The 15,226-nt window shown below is 45.5% G+C and overlaps 1 protein-coding gene across 1 annotated transcript; it reads left to right on the top strand.

The window, feature by feature from the left end:
* The first annotated feature begins 1,536 nt into the window (after positions 1-1,536).
* RRM2B (ribonucleotide reductase regulatory TP53 inducible subunit M2B) lies at positions 1,537-14,977 on the top strand. The gene is made up of 9 exons (XM_010165785.2): positions 1,537-1,593; positions 3,156-3,311; positions 4,924-5,040; positions 5,986-6,119; positions 7,149-7,243; positions 9,611-9,744; positions 12,894-12,998; positions 14,085-14,198; positions 14,658-14,977. Exons 1-9 carry the CDS (start codon positions 1,537-1,539, stop codon positions 14,808-14,810), a joined length of 1,065 nt encoding a protein of 354 aa, XP_010164087.2. The 3' UTR covers positions 14,811-14,977.
* The last annotated feature ends 249 nt before the right edge of the window (positions 14,978-15,226 follow it).

The raw sequence follows: 15,226 nt of genomic DNA, 5'->3' as shown, positions 1-15,226 counted from the left end.
GGCTGTTCGGCCTGGAGAAGAGAAGGCTCTGGGAGATCTCATCAGTGCTTATAATACCCAGTGGAGGGAATAAAGGAGACAGAGCCAGGCGCTTTGCAGTGGTGCCCCTGATGGGACCAGAGGCATTGGGCACATGCTGAAATGGAGGAGGTCCTGTTTGCACGTAAGAAAACGCTTATTTACTGTGAAGGTGGTCAGATGTTGTACAGGTTGCTTGTAGAAGTTGTGTAATCTCTGTCCTTGGAGATACTGAAACCTCGGCTGGACGCAGTCCTGGCCAGTCTGGTCTGACTGACCCTGCCAGAGCAGGGGTGGTCTGTGCCCGCCAGCTTCAGCTCTTTTATGCGTTTGGCTCACGTTGCCTGAAAAGAAAGTAGCTCATTTGTGTTATAAACTGGATGTTCTGCCTTATTATGGCACGTGTTGGCTGTTTTATGCCACTTCATAGGACTAAGGAAAAGATCCGGCGGGCAGCTTGAAAGCAGGAGGTGCATCCGCCTGGTGACTGTTACCTTCTCCAGCTCCCCATACCCTTGTCAGTGGCCCTGGGACCAGGAAGGCAGGGCTGGGAACGTGTTGTGCTCCTTCAGCACAAGGTGGTGGCTGCTCTGAAGCCCCGGCAGCAATCAGAATGTGCTGTGCATCCAAAATTGGAATAAAGAAGGTTCTTCCGTGAATTTTCGGCTGAGTTGTACCAAGACATGTACTGCTTTAGCAGACAGACTAGGTAATGAGTGTTACTGATAAAACTTTGACTAAGAGGAATGGAAACCAAAATGGGGAGAAACAGGACTGTCTAGTAGCCGGGAGCTGCCTGCCTGCCAACTTGGAAATGGAGCCTACCTGCAAAACTCCGGACCACCCAGAAGGGGTTAGGAGAGGTGGGAGGTGGGTTGAGGGGGAGGTTCCAGTGTGGTATAGTCTCTGTGGGCTGACCCTTCTTTTTAAAAAAAATTGAAAAAACCCATCAATTTTTTAAAATAAAACTTGTACCATTTTCCAGTTCTGTGTGATGGTCCTTCTCAGGGCTGAGCGATCACTCTTGAGTCTTTGGCTCCTGGAACCCATCTTTCTTCTTTCCTGCCATCAGGGCTCTCCAGAGCGTACACCCTGCTTCATGGGCCTTTTCTTCTTTGCTTGCTGTTCTGTCTTGCTGGGCACTGACAGTATTTCTGGTGTGTTGACCCCTCTCTCTGTGGCATGGCAGCTGTTAAAGGCCATTGGAAAAATGACAAGTGCTCCTTGTTTCTTTGCTGGTCTTCAGTTTTCCTGCTGTACTGGAACTTCGCTCTTCCTGTGCTCCGCTTCACTTCTGTACATCAGAATTATTTTTCAGGTTATCTCCCTGCATTATGGGCCCTGCATGCTGGCTTTTGAATGGCTCAGGAACATCAGAGCTGCAGTGAGTTACTGCTAGTCTGCCTTGTTAGGCTGAAATAAATACTTGGGGATAGCCCTCAGGCAGCATAGAAGGGTTTTGCTGAGGAAAATGCTGGGCTAACGAGGAAGACTTTTGCAGTGTTTCCTTTTTCAAGGATGGTGGCTGGTGCAGAGGCAGATGGAGATGCTAGCTGCGTGGCAGGCCCTGAGAAGGTGGGTGCTAAGGCAGAGTGCTGTCCCCCACCGGGCCCACGTTCTCCCCTGTGGCACTTCCAGTGGGTTACTGCAACCGTCTTTGCGTACTGGGAAGTACAACAACCCTTGCACTCTAGTGGCCTTCAGCAGAGACTCTACAAGATGATGCTGGGAAATTTGTCTTGTGTAATTGAGTAATATTTCAAAATATAATAAAGTGGTAAAATTGTAACCCAGAATGTGCTTCCTGATGTGTTTTCCTTGGGAATCTGCAGTGCCTGTGCCAGCTATGCAATGTGCATGTGTGTTTGATTTTTGTTTGGTTTTTTAAGTGTGAGTAGAATTATTTATTTGAGGGTACTTTCCAAATTGAAGTAGACTGGGTAGGGAAGGGACTTTGTCACCTCCTAGAAGGGCAGGAGCAATTTTATTCAAAACCTTTTGCTCCTCTTCTCCACTCCATTATATATAATACCTTGTATACTGCCTATGGTTAGTTGTCCTCTACAGGAGTGTCAGTGGGATCTCAGAACCAACCTGGAAAGGTGTCCTGCTGGGTAAACCCTTGATCAGTGTGAGTCACCAGCCCTTCTGGAGAGGCTGCAGCTTGCTGTCCTGACAGCTCTTTGCAGTGGTTGTCTTCAGGAGGTGCTTGGTGACATGCCTGGCAGAGATGCTGTTGTCGTTGATGCCGGGAACAGATGTCCTCAGCTGGAGGCGAGGTGAAGGCCCTGCTTATGGAGCGCCTTTCCATGCTGCTCTTCACTGGCCTGTCTCCTAAACATCAGCCATCCCCACCTCCGCTGAGCTGGTAGCTCTCTGAGGAAGAGCTGTGCATGGACGTTCTCTGGGAGCCTGTGCAGAGGGAGCTGGGTGGGGATGGGTGACTCCAGGCAGGGGTTTTCCTGCTGTTGGAAAGAGGCACACAGCTTCGTACCAGCACTCAAGGGACAGCCTCCAGAGCAGCCTGCAGGCCAGCGCTGCTGTGCAGGCTGCCTTCTGCTCACGGCAGGACTACAGACACAAACCTCCATGGAGAGACTTGTGGTGGCACGGGGCTGTTCCTCTGCCAAACGGGACTAGTTGCTGTAATTTCATGGTATATTTAAGGAAGTCTGTCCAGGCCCAAGTGGCTTGATGTAAAGCGAATGATTTGGAGGTAACCTGGGTGATGAGCCTCGTGGAGCTGTGCTGGATGCGGGCTGGTGGCTGCGTGCGGTGACCTTGCACATACCTCCCTGCGTGCAGTAGCGCAGCGGCTGATGTCATCTCCCAGGGCAGATTTCCTCCTTGTGTTGCAGAAAGGCTTTTTCTTTGGCAGGCAGGGCTTGGGTGCTTCCTGACGCTGGTGTGCTTGGGAGGGGGTGGTTGGCGTGGGCAGAGCAGGGCAGAGCCAGGCAGGCAAGCAGGAGCACAGATGGAGGGCGAGGGGGCAGGTGCCCCGGGGACAGGTAGTGCATCCACCCGAGAAGGGCTGGTGAGTGCATGACACGAGTGGCTTTTGAACAACACTTTTGAGATATAGAGAAGAGGAGGAATGAGTAACAGCAACCTTAACCAGAACTGTGCTTTATCTTCAGAGCTCTTCTCCGAGTGCTGCTGAAAATGGCTTGGACCCTGATGAGGAGCCTCTTCTCAGAAAAAATCCCCGCCGGTTCGTCATCTTCCCCATCCAGTACCCAGACATGTGGAAAATGTATAAACAGGCTCAGGCCTCCTTTTGGACAGCAGAAGAGGTGAGCCCCGGGGCCAGTGGCTTGGCACAAGGTGCTCAGACTGGGGTCCTGGTGTTTCCTTCCTAGCTGTGCTGCTGGCTTCTGTGTTGTAAGGGTTGGGGCTAAGTGCATCAACGATGTGGTGGCTGCACCAGAGCAGTACTCCCTTCAAAGCTGCTTCCACAGAGCCATTCAGCGGAGCTGTTGTAGGTGTTTGGTTTAGGATGAGATGGAATCGTATCCTCGGGGGCTTCCCTGATTATAGCGGGAGCCTAAGTCTGATAGCTCCTACTCTGCTGTGGTCTCTGCACCTGTAACTAACTCCCTGTCCACATAAAATGTTCTGCACAATTTCATGTGAATGCTGTTTTTTAATGTTAGGCACGTGTTTTCCAGGAAGATGGTGATAATCAGGGACGTTTGCTAAAAGTGCTTCTAATTGACACCCGATTGCCCTGGTTAGGTGCTTGCCCTGTGTTATAATGCAAGCTGTAAGTTCTAAGCTGAGGTTGCTGGTTAGGCAGACCTGAGCAGTACTCAGCTTGCTATGCTTGCAGCAGTGGAGGCTTCTGAATGCTGCACTGATGTGGAGAGATTACCCGTCAGCTGAGCTGGTTGTTCCAACTGGAAGCTTCTGCAGCCTTTGCTCGTTTGTGAGCAGGGATCTGCAATTGCAGAGGAGTGAGGTGAAAGCACTGGCAGGCTCTCAAAAGGCCAGAAAGCATCCTGGGAGGGTGAGGAGCAGCTGTCTGTAGAAGTGCTATTCCATTGCCTGCCTGGGAGGCTGGCTGCCCTGTTGCAGTAGAAGTTGATTTAAGCCGTTAAAGAAAAGGCATTTGGACTCCTGCCTAATCAGCGCTGCCCTGTTACTGGTTCCTCCTGACGCTGTCCCTGTCCTACCATCTGTTGGTGCCTTTCCAGGTGAACTGGAAAGTTAACTGTAGCGCTGGTTTGTGTGTGTATGTGTTTGTATACACACATATACACATGCATGTTTTTAGGCCTCTGTATTTTTCACATCTGGCCCTACTTTGCTACTGTGGTTCAGAAATCCTTCCAAACAAACAAACAAAAAAGGCCTGTGCAAGGAAGTTGTGGTTTTTTACTGCGGCCAGAGTTCAGCCTGGTAGACGAGAGCAGTTGCGCAGCGTTCGCCCTGTGCCGTTCGTTGTCAGGATGGAGGCTGAACACCTGCAGAGGCAAAAGTCCCTTCAGTCCATCTTCTGGCACACCTGGGTGTAGGTTTCTTAGCGTATCAGCATTTATTTCAAGTAGAGTTTAGGTGTCTCAGAGTGAGCTCTGCTTATTGCTGTGTGTTCATACTCATGACAAGAAGATACTAATGCTTTTGAAAATCCGATTTATTTATAATTCAATAAACGCTGATTTTTTTCCCAAATAACAAAAGAGTAAACTGCAAAGCAAACATGTGGTGTTACTGTTGCAGAAGGAGATAGCAGTACTGCAGTGTTTTTATTGTCTTTTACAGTCATGCATGTTTAAATTCTCTACATGTAAAGATTTTAGAGCAAATGCTAAAACTCTGCCTCAGTTGTTTGACTAGGCTGCTTCTGTTCTTGCAGAGTGACAGACTCAAAAGGGCAATAATCTTTCTCTTCTTGCTTTTCATTAGGTTGATTTGTCAAAGGACCTTCCTCACTGGAACAAGCTGAAAGCAGATGAAAAATACTTTATCTCTCATATTCTGGCATTTTTTGCAGCCAGTGATGGAATTGTAAATGAAAACCTGGTGAGAAAACTTCACAGGGAGCTTGAATATTTACTCATTTTATTGGCTTACTGGCTTTTCATTTTGGTTTTCTCACATCAATGCGTAAGTTTATTAAATGTGTACATTTTTTTTCTTCCCATCATCTCACCTTTGCCAAGGGGAGTAAGCAACTTGTTCTGCTGAGGCCAGTGTCTGAGTTAATTGGGTCAGTTGTGGTCAGCAGGACTCCAAATAACATCACTCTTGGACAGAGTTTTTAAGCTCAGCCTTCTGCCTGGCTGTGTTGATTCACATTTCTCAATGAATTAATAGAAGCCCATGCTTCTTCCTGTGCTTAGATGAGAAGTAGGGATGGATTGTTTGGTGCCATGCTCTGTGTTCTTCACTTTGGTGAAATCCATTTTTGCTCTCTTGCTGAATGACATCCTAGAATCTTTTAGGGCTGCAGGTGGGTGCTGCTAAAGAGGTGGGGAAATCTGTCTGCTGAAATCGGTTCTGGGCTGCAGAATGTATTCCTACAGGTTGTCACTGGTATCTGACTGCAAATGCCCAATTTAGATCTTGAATATCTATAGCGTGTAGAATATGTCATAGTGTATGTGCATATATTGCATGACCATGTTTTATGTCCTACTGTTTCTTTTTTAATGATGAACAAAAAATCTGAGGCTTTGTTCAGTATTGTTTACTGTTGCAAGATTTTGCTGTTCTCCTGTGTGTGTGTGTCCTCATGTTTCGCTGCAGCTCTCTATCCAGTATGCACAGCAGATGTATTTGCTTCTAGCTAGCTTGCTTTATTTTCTTCTGCACCACACCTATCCTATTGACATATTTGTGAATGAAGTAGGGCTGAACTGCTCCCATCCTTTCTCTGTAGTAGGGATCTATTGTCTGTCCCATTAGAGTACTGTCAGGCAGAACTGGTTTTACTGTACTCATTGCTGTGCTTTCTGGTTTTGGTAGGTGGCACGTTTTAGTCAGGAGGTGCAGATCCCAGAAGCTCGTTGTTTCTATGGCTTTCAGATTCTCATTGAGAACGTTCACTCAGAGATGTACAGCTTGCTCATAGACACCTATATCAAAGATCCTGAGAAAAGGTAAATCTCTGTATGTGTTACAGACCCATGGGAAATCTGGCACCATTGTTGGGCAGCAGCAGCAGCAGCTGTCTTCTGTTTCATACTGACTTACTGGGGGAGTTGGGGCTGGTTCCTTAAACCTTTCAAGGCCTGCACGCCTGACCCCCAAAATGGAGAGAAGCATTACTGACCAACAGACTTTTGTGGGAGTGTCAGCAGGTTAGTTAATGTTTGTCTGAATCTTTGATTGCAGGAAGTACAGGCTATGTGAAATGTTGTTAAAGGTTAGACAACCTCCTTGTGGTTATTGTGCTCCTGAGGTGCTTGCTCTTGCATCGACAAAAGATCTACCTCGGGAAATTGAGTGCTTGTGATCCAACTGGTGTTTCTAACATATACTAATCAATGTATGGCATCGTTTCAGCTTTTTTGTTGGTGATGCTTTTTCATACAATTTGAACTGCTTATTTTTAAAGTATTGGGTTCTTTGGAGAGCCACATCACCTTTGTTGTCTGGAGAACTTCATAGTCCAAGTGGTAATACATTTGAAAAGAAGCACTTTCCCTCAGAGACTCCACCATGGTGATGGTCAGGCAGAGCTTGGTTTGCCATGGTGGCATCCGGTGTGGTGACAGTGGGAGGACTGCAAGGTTTCCTTTCAGGTATTCAGCATGGGAACAGAGCCTGTGCTCGTGGGAATTGTCCAGTTCCTTTTGTGGAATTGGGCAAGATGAAGTTTAGCTCAGTGGGTAGGAAGTGGCTGCCGTCTAGCTTGAAGTCTGAGAGGCAGCGTGGTCTGGTGGGTGAGCACTCCTGGGATGGGATATTTGAGTTCACTTCCCATCTCTGCAGCTTGCCTCCTTTGAGACCTGGGGTTTGTTGCTTTCTGCACATCTGCCTCCCTGTGCCCTTGTTATCAGAGATGATCACCCCTTTGGGGTGGGAATGGTCTCTCACTGGGGTTAGTTCAGAGCCTAGCGTAATGGGTTCCTTTATGTAAATCACTTCTTATTATTTTGCTCTTTTCTCTTTGCTTTCTTTTGTAGGGATTTCTTATTTAATGCCATTGAAACAATGCCTTGTGTCAAGAAGAAAGCAGACTGGGCTCTGAAGTGGATAGAAGACAGAGAATCTACTTTTGGTGTGTAGCTTCTTAAAAACTTGTTTCTGTTGCACATGTCACAAACTAATCTCTGGGAGGGAGCTGCATCCCTGGAACGTGAAATGGAATTCTCCACAGATGATGTAGTGGCTTCTGGGTCTTTAGTTTAACTAAAGAACTAGCAGTAACTTCTGATGAGCATGTATGTTTTTATCTTCAGCTAAAGCAATATAGTAATGGCAGTGCCCACTAGAATCATGTTATAAAAAATGCTTGTGGGTTTCTCTGTCTTTTTTTGTCTTTATACCAAACAAACCTAGTTTCTTCAATTTTTGCTTGTAGACCTTGTTTTTTAGGAGTTCTTATTATTTCTTCCAGTTGGCTCCTGTTTTGTACTCCAGTGTTCAGAACTGGGCAGCTGAAGTCTTACAAGTCCAGGCTATTTCTGTGTTCATGTTCATAAAGATAAATTTGTGTGTCATGTTAGCCTTTTTTTTTTTTTTTTTTTTTTGTGACTGACTGAACCTGGGCAAAAGACACTGAAGAGTCATGTGTCTCTGGTACTCCTAGTTTGCTGTTGGGACCAGGTTTCTAGTTTTTGTATCTCATTTCAGAGCTGGGACACTGTCTCAGCATGGTGCAGGGCATCCTTTCCAGTGTTCTGCATTCAGCTTACAGTGTTCTCTGAAACGTGTTTTGTAGCTGAAATGAATAATGGGCAGACTCAGGTGGATTTTCTAAACCAAACATCCTCTGTACTTGGAGAAAGTGTAGGAGACTGAGAGATTCAGCCAGACAAACAAAATAAATCTGAATATCATTCTTCTGCAGCATCTGTTGTTCACAGCTCTTGTTTGAGTAGGGTTCTTTTTGTAGCTGTAGATTCTCCTGTCCTGGAGCATCCTGCTGCCTCCCCAGTCTGGCTTTGCTTGCTGTGTGTAGAGTCCCTTCTTCATCTTCATTTGTCTCCCAGCAGCGTGGGGTGTGCCAGGAATCAGAAAGTTCCCTAACTCAAAAAGCAATATTGCCCCCTCCCCCTTTCCCCAAACTTCAAGTATCCTATCCAAATTTTTGTACTCTTTTGGTTTTTCATCTTACTGGGAAAACTTCCCAAGTTTAAAATGTTTGGGGGGACTAGGTCTTATAGTTATGGATTATGAGGTATGGTATATGAAGGTGACTGGCTGGCTTGTTTGCTTGGTGTTTCCTGCCAGCTTGGGGACCTGGCCTGCAACCAGGTCTCTGCAGCTTTGGTTGATTTCTTGTGCTGTATCTGTTCAGTTGCTGTATCTGTTGTGTGGACTCTCGGCCCCGCAGCGTGTGCTCACATTATGCGGTGCTGCTGATGGGCGGTTTTTGTTTCAGCATAACTCATTTGTGTGATAGCTAGTCAGGTGAAATGTAGTAAAAACCATACCAATATTCAGTCTTGTCCTTCATTAAACCTATATTGTATGAACAACCTTCCTCCACTCCTCTATAGAAGTAACCTAGGAGATATTTAGTGTTGCCAGACAAATTCTTTCCTTAGTAACTGCTGTCATACGTGTAAGTTTGTATTGCTCTTCTCGCTTTTTTCCTAACTTGAATTTCTTCAGATGAGCCAGCAGATGGCATTTGCATCTCATAGAGGAAATGGGACATCTGGCTATTTTGGGGTTGTTTTATTTTTTAAACAAAATTCCATGCAGTTCTCACTGGAAACAGGCACCAGCACTTAATGCAAAAGCTCTTAATGTTAGAATACACCCAAGGATCTTGTGAAGTTGTTTAAAATAAGAGTACATGGAATGATATGTCTTCACCAAGCAGTCAGATGGTCTTGTAGTCTGAAGAATTACATTCGTGTAGACAACAGGGAGAACTGGGACCAATAATGCTGTCATTTCCTGGGATGAAAGGTGGGATAACAGCTGGGATAACACAAATAGTTATTTGTGTTATACTCTGTGTTCTTCCACTCTTGTAAGAATATGGGTTTATGTAGATTCTCAACAAGCAGAAATTGAGGTGTGGGATTTTTTGTTTAATTTATAGGAGACTGTCTCTTCTCTGTTTTGTCTGTTAGTTACACAGCCATTTTCCTGCCTTTTGGGAGAAAGAGATAAAGAAATACTGATGTCTTGGCCGCTTTGGACAATTATGTTCTTTCCCTTCTGACCTGTGGCAGTTTCAGTGGGTGCCCTGTTTCTTCAGTTCTGCTGGGGTTGCCTGTGGTTAAGTGCTGTTGCATGTGTAGACCCTGTGTGCCTTGGGATTTGCTGAAAGATGTGGTCAGATACAGCACCTGGTGCTGCAGAGGGGATTGCTTCTCTCCAACATTGGTCTGTCTGATGCAAGTGGTTCATCTTGCTGACAAGCAATGCACTGTTTTGTGCCTAACTGAAAATGTCTTATGTTAAACAGGTGAGAGAGTGGTTGCCTTTGCTTCAGTTGAAGGCATCTTCTTTTCGGGTTCCTTTGCTGCTATATTTTGGCTGAAGAAGAGGGGCCTGATGCCTGGACTAACTTTCTCCAATGAACTGATTAGCAGAGATGAGGTAATGTGTCATGTCCTACATACTGTCTGGGAAGGAAAGTAAGTTTCCAGGGAAAGAGCAGAATTATATTAATAAAGATCCCATACTTTTGCCAGAGCAGCCCATCTCTGGTGGCAGGGAGGGTTGGAGGGAAGGTGAAGAAACAGTGTTTGAGTAGGAACCGGTGAAGAGAATCCAGCAGTGAGTAGGGGATGCATTTCTGGGTATGACAGAGCTTTTTTGATGTTGACAGTACTGGAGGCCAGGGAGGTGCTGCAAATCTTGAGAAGGTTCTCTGCTAGCCACTGTCAGCAGCAGGGTTTTCCAGGAAAGGTCCACTGTCCTGGTAGGACAGAGGTCTTGGTTACCTGCCATGTAGCTGCAGGCCGTGCTCCCTAGAGCTTCTCCTGCAGTAAGCCTTCTGCAACTACTTCAACATCACCTCCTCAGCAGCACAGGGGAGAGGCTTCCTTTCCCCAGAGCAGTGTCCGACCCTGTTTCTGCAGCCTGACAGAGGAGCTGTAGCTGCTGATGTGTAGGAAGACTGGAGTCCTGCAAAGAAGCAGGCTGTTCCCAGAGTATTTGTAAAAAGGGGAAAGAAGACTTCTACCTGTAAGTAACTGATGAACTTAAAGCCTGAGTGCTGCTATGTTCTCCAGTAGAAATACCTGTTTTTAGAGGGAGTAAATATAAATGTTAGCAATAGCTCAATGCATAGTATGATCAAAAAGGTGGGCTTTTTGGATTGAAGGGACATTTGTTTTCCTGTGCTGTGAAGGGAGGCAAAAGCCTGTCGGACCAAGGACTGGAGTGGAATTGCGTGATCCCCAGTTGCAGCTGGGGCTGGCTTGGGCAAGGACCTAGCTAGGATGTGACTCTGAGCCTTGCTCTGCCTTAACTGCTGCAGTCAAGTTCAAGTGGCCTCCTTGTACCACTCCCCGTCTGACCCTGGTTGTGGCTCCCAGAGCTTGCATCTGTTGCCTGGCTGGCCGTGGCAGGTTGCTGCAGAAGCAGCAGATACAGTTCCTCTCCATGTTCTTGTGTTTCTGCACAGTGATAGGATCTCCTGGGAGGGGGCAGCTACACGTCTGCATTAGAGGGGAGCGCTTCTTAGCTTATGGAGTGTCTGAGGGGTGTGTGTCAGCCCACTGGATGTAGCAGGCCATGTGCTGACAAGTGCCCTTTCTTTTCACTGCTTCCTGCACTGCTGCCTGCCAGTTGGCAGCACTTGCTCATGGTTCGGACCTGTCTTTAAGGCACCGCACAGCTTACGGTGCTGTCAGCACTGAAAAAGCAGAAAGACCAGTTTTATATGCAGTATAAACATGCTAGTGGTTTGAACTTACCAGAGTTGGTCTGAAAGAAGAAAGAGCTTTATCATAATTGAAGTAATTTCCATGGTTTAGATAAGCTGATTTGAAAGGAGGCATCTTAAAAGATGCCTTTAATTTAAATGACACTTTTAAAGGAAGTGATAGGATCAGTAAGCAAAACCAAACAGTTCTTCAGCCTTGACCTTCCTTGTGCCTTCTGTTTCTGTGGGTCATCATGAACTGGTCCATTTGAGCGAGGAAGTATTTGTTTGTTAGAAGGATCACTTGCAGGTGAATGAGATGTAAGTTCCTCTGTCCAGCAGTGTAACTGTCCTTCTCTGCAGAGTCAAGCACCAAAAGACTGATTTTTTCTTGAGCTCCGCTGGCATAATTCCAACTGCAGAGCCGTTGTGAAGGGTGAGGCTCAGTGTACACAGCACCTGCATTGAAAACCAGGAAATGCCGTTACAAAGCCTGGCAGTAAAAAGAATGCATGGTGGAAAACTACACAAACTGTTTTCTGATGCAGCTGAACAGATAGATGGTTAGTGCTCAATATGTTTTTTGAGCTGCAGGCTCTGTTCCCAGGCTGTTCTTTGAGCTGTTACCTCTCTGATTCTTAACAGTGCAAAGCTGCTGGGAGCAGCAGCCAGCGGAGCACACCAGTTCAGGTGAGAAGCCAGGAACGTCCTGCATCCTGCTGGTCATGTTGCCCTGGACAAGACCATGGGAAGCCCTGCAGCAGGCAGCTAATGCTGTCCCTAGAGGAAGAGTATATCCCAAATTAAGTTGTTTCAGGGCTGTTTCATGACCTGAAGTACATACAAGTATTTTGTAACCTTTCTGAAAAAGTTTTCACTTCTTGGTTTTGTTTTGACCCTTGCTAACAATAGCACAGGATTGTCTCATGGACCATAGTTTGCCAAATCTCTGACTGGTTTTCACTCTGGATGTGCCCTCATGGTGCTTATGGGCTGTAATCACCATCTTGCTGTCAGGAAGAGAGGTGGTAGCACAGTGCTCCTTTAGGCTAGCAGCAGTGGATATGGCTGAAGCCAGAGGCTTAAACTGTAGCCAGGCAAGCTCAAATAGAAACTTGAGGTACCTCTTGGAGCAGCTGTCTGGCACTCCCTCAGACTGTGAGGGGCTGCTCATCTGATCTTGTCTTACACTGACTGGATGCTTTCCTGGAAGTCTAGGGAATTAACACAATTTACTGGTCTCCGTGCAGGATAGCTGGATGAAATGTAAAAGTGAGTTGAGTTGGGGTACAGTAGCCTTAATTATTGAAAACCTGTGAACGTTGTGGTAGCAAATCCCTCATGTTAACTGCACATTGTGTTGAGAGATGACTTGTTAGTCTTGGATTTGGTGACTCTAATCTGAATCTTCCTTTCTGAAAATGCTGTGAGGAGAAGCAAGGGAAGCTACTAAAAGAACTTAAACCAAGTATTTCTGTACAGGTATCTGAAAGCAGAGAGCAGGTAAACAGTCTATGTTAACTGGCAAGTAGTTTTGCAGGTCTTGATGTAGGAGTATTTCTGCAAAAACATCTCTAATGGGAGGCAGGGACCCAGCAGGGCTCTGTGTAGGATCCCTCACAGCAGAGCAGCTCTCAAAATTACTTACCCTGAGAAACATGTATGCTGAATGTTACTTTGGCATAGGTGGCATGTGTTCAGGTGTTACTAACTGGGTTGTAAACTAAAAGTGCCCACTACAGGTGGTAACGTTAGGACTGCCAAAGAAACAGGAGGCTAGGAAGCTTCAACCTGAATGAAGGCTACCTCAAAGTAAGAGCAAACTATGTGGTGGAGGGGAAAAATGGCTTTTTTTCATTGTTCTCTGTTATTTCAGGGTCTACACTGTGATTTTGCTTGTCTAATGTTCCATTATTTAGTGAATAGACCGTCAGAAGAGCGGGTCCGTGAGATCATCGTTAATGCTGTTGAAATTGAGCAGGTAAGCTTGGCCGTGGCAGCATCGTGAGCAGTGCAGGACCAGTCTTGTGTGCAAAACCAAACAAATTAACTTCCAATTTTGGGGATTCCATATTTGATTCTTGACTCAGGCCTGGATCCCAGATGCATTATACCATCCTTTCCCTCTTCCTTAATAATGACAAGAAGAGTCAGAGACTTTCTGAGTCTATTGATGAGCAACTGGGTGAAGCTGAAGCTGGCAGCTGGTTTCCTCCTTAATGACAGAAAGGAAGAAAGGCTGTCTTACTTAGTACAGAATAGAATAGTTCCAGTTGGAAGGGACCTACATCAATCATCTACTCCAACTGCAACTGTCTCTTAGAGAAGCGTTTGTTTATCTCTGTCCTTTCAGGATCTTTGTCTCTCCCTGCTGTACACACTCTCCTGCTTGTCCTTGGGAGAAGACAGGATCTGTTCTGGCTACTACATGTACCGTGCTGGATTCTGGTTTTTTATGAGGTTGCTGTCAGATTCTTTCACATGAAGTTCTGCCCATCTGCAGCTACAAGTTTCTGCACTGCTGAGTGTTTGGCAGGATTGTAGTTTACTCTTTCTTTTCACTACTGTGATGGTGATGAATGACCCAGCTCTGCCTCAGAACACTGACAGGCATTGCATTGGTGCATAAACATGTACATGGCTGGGTTCAGCACTCATATATATCACTGTCCTCTCCAGTCTGTTGTTCTATAATGGCTGGAAGCCAAGGGAAACTGGAGATTTCTGGATCTATTCCTGTTCCCGCTAGTACGGTCTGTAGGTTTTATTGAACTTGGAGCTCAAGCTTACACTGAAACTTGGCATCTTGTGGGGGGATGGGGAAAGGCAGATGAGGGGGGCAGTAATAAAAATTCTTGTGCCTTTTCCAGAAAAACATGCTAAAAATAGAGGAAAACACAAACAACTACTGAAAAGAGTTGTTGAGTTTAAGTGATGTAAGTTATTTATTCAGACAGCTGCCTGGGAACCTGGACTATCACAAATTGTGTTACTGGGAAACACAGGTGTCTTCTTTTCCCTTCTTAAATTTAATTTCTCTAAATGTCGTCTATGTTTTAACTTCTAGGAGTTTCTAACAGAGGCGTTACCTGTAGGTCTGATTGGAATGAATTGCACTTTGATGAAACAATATATTGAATTTGTCGCAGACCGGTTACTAATGGAGCTTGGGTTCTCAAAGGTAAGAGATGCAATAGCCCGAAATGCTGGCCTGCCAGGACAGCCCAGGAAAGCTGTCAGCACAAAGCACTCTCTTAATTTGCCTGGGAGCAGGTCATATTTAGCACTTGCACTTTCTGTGAGTGACAGCCGAAACCACGGCATTAATATATATGCTTCTCTATTTAAAAGAGCAAGAACAATGTAGGCCATTGTTTCCCTTCAGCTGCTCTGTAAATCTGTAATGGGAAACTTACGCTGCGCTCAAGTGCTGCAGCCCTCAAAGGATAATAAGCACCTTGTGCGGGTGAACTTCACATGGACCGAACTCCTGGGGTGTGACAGTACTGAATTTGCTTAGATAGGTGTCTGTAGATTCTACAGCACATCACAGCAAGGGATGACCTAGCGTGAAGGGGTTTGACTGTTATGTTTGTTACCCTATCGAAATCACCAGTGTAATAGTGTTTCCCTTCTCCAGGTCTTTCATGCAGAAAATCCTTTTGATTTCATGGAGAATATTTCTCTGGAAGGAAAAACCAATTTCTTTGAGAAGCGGGTTTCAGAATATCAACGTTTTGCTGTTATGGCAGAAACAATGGACAATGTCTTCACTCTGGATGCAGATTTTTGATAACTTGGCAAATGAAGGGTAACTGTTTCCCTCTCCCCATCTCACTTTTTACTGTGAAGTTGTCTTCATTTCCTGTCCTGGAATTGGAGTCTACCAGGATTTTTCTCCTGGGTTTTCGTGTTGTTTGTCTGAGGAATAAATATATTTCTTTCTGTGTCATTAAAAAATAAAAAACAGGGATCCTTTTTAAAAAATTTATATGGCTTTCTAAAAGGATGGCCTTTTTAAGCTTCCCTTGACTCATCTGCTCTGATTGCTGTCTTTAAAAATGACCTAGATGGTACTACTTTTTTAAGACTTTGGTAGTGTTTTAAGAAAGCAAACTGCATATTTACCTCATGTTATGATGTTTTAATCTGAAAACCAGATGAAGTATCACTCAATGTATATATGTTGCTATAAATTATTTTTATGGT

Source organism: Antrostomus carolinensis, unplaced genomic scaffold (genome assembly GCF_000700745.2).
Source record: "Antrostomus carolinensis isolate BGI_N321 unplaced genomic scaffold, ASM70074v2 scaffold5494, whole genome shotgun sequence".
NCBI classification, from domain to species: Eukaryota; Metazoa; Chordata; class Aves; order Caprimulgiformes; family Caprimulgidae; genus Antrostomus; species Antrostomus carolinensis.
The sequence above is the reverse complement of the archived record's forward strand: the minus strand, read 5'-3'. Positions and strand labels throughout refer to the sequence as shown.

Bases quoted from the DNA above. Each gene is read 5' to 3' on its own strand.
- RRM2B (XM_010165785.2), top strand. From the start codon at position 1,537: ATGGTGGCTGGTGCAGAGGCAGATGGAGATGCTAGCTGCGTGGCAGGC. The intron at 3,312-4,923 runs GTGAGCCCCGGG...GCTTTTCATTAG, and splicing joins CCTTTTGGACAGCAGAAGAG to GTTGATTTGTCAAAGGACCT. The intron at 12,999-14,084 runs GTAAGCTTGGCC...TTTAACTTCTAG, and splicing joins ATGCTGTTGAAATTGAGCAG to GAGTTTCTAACAGAGGCGTT.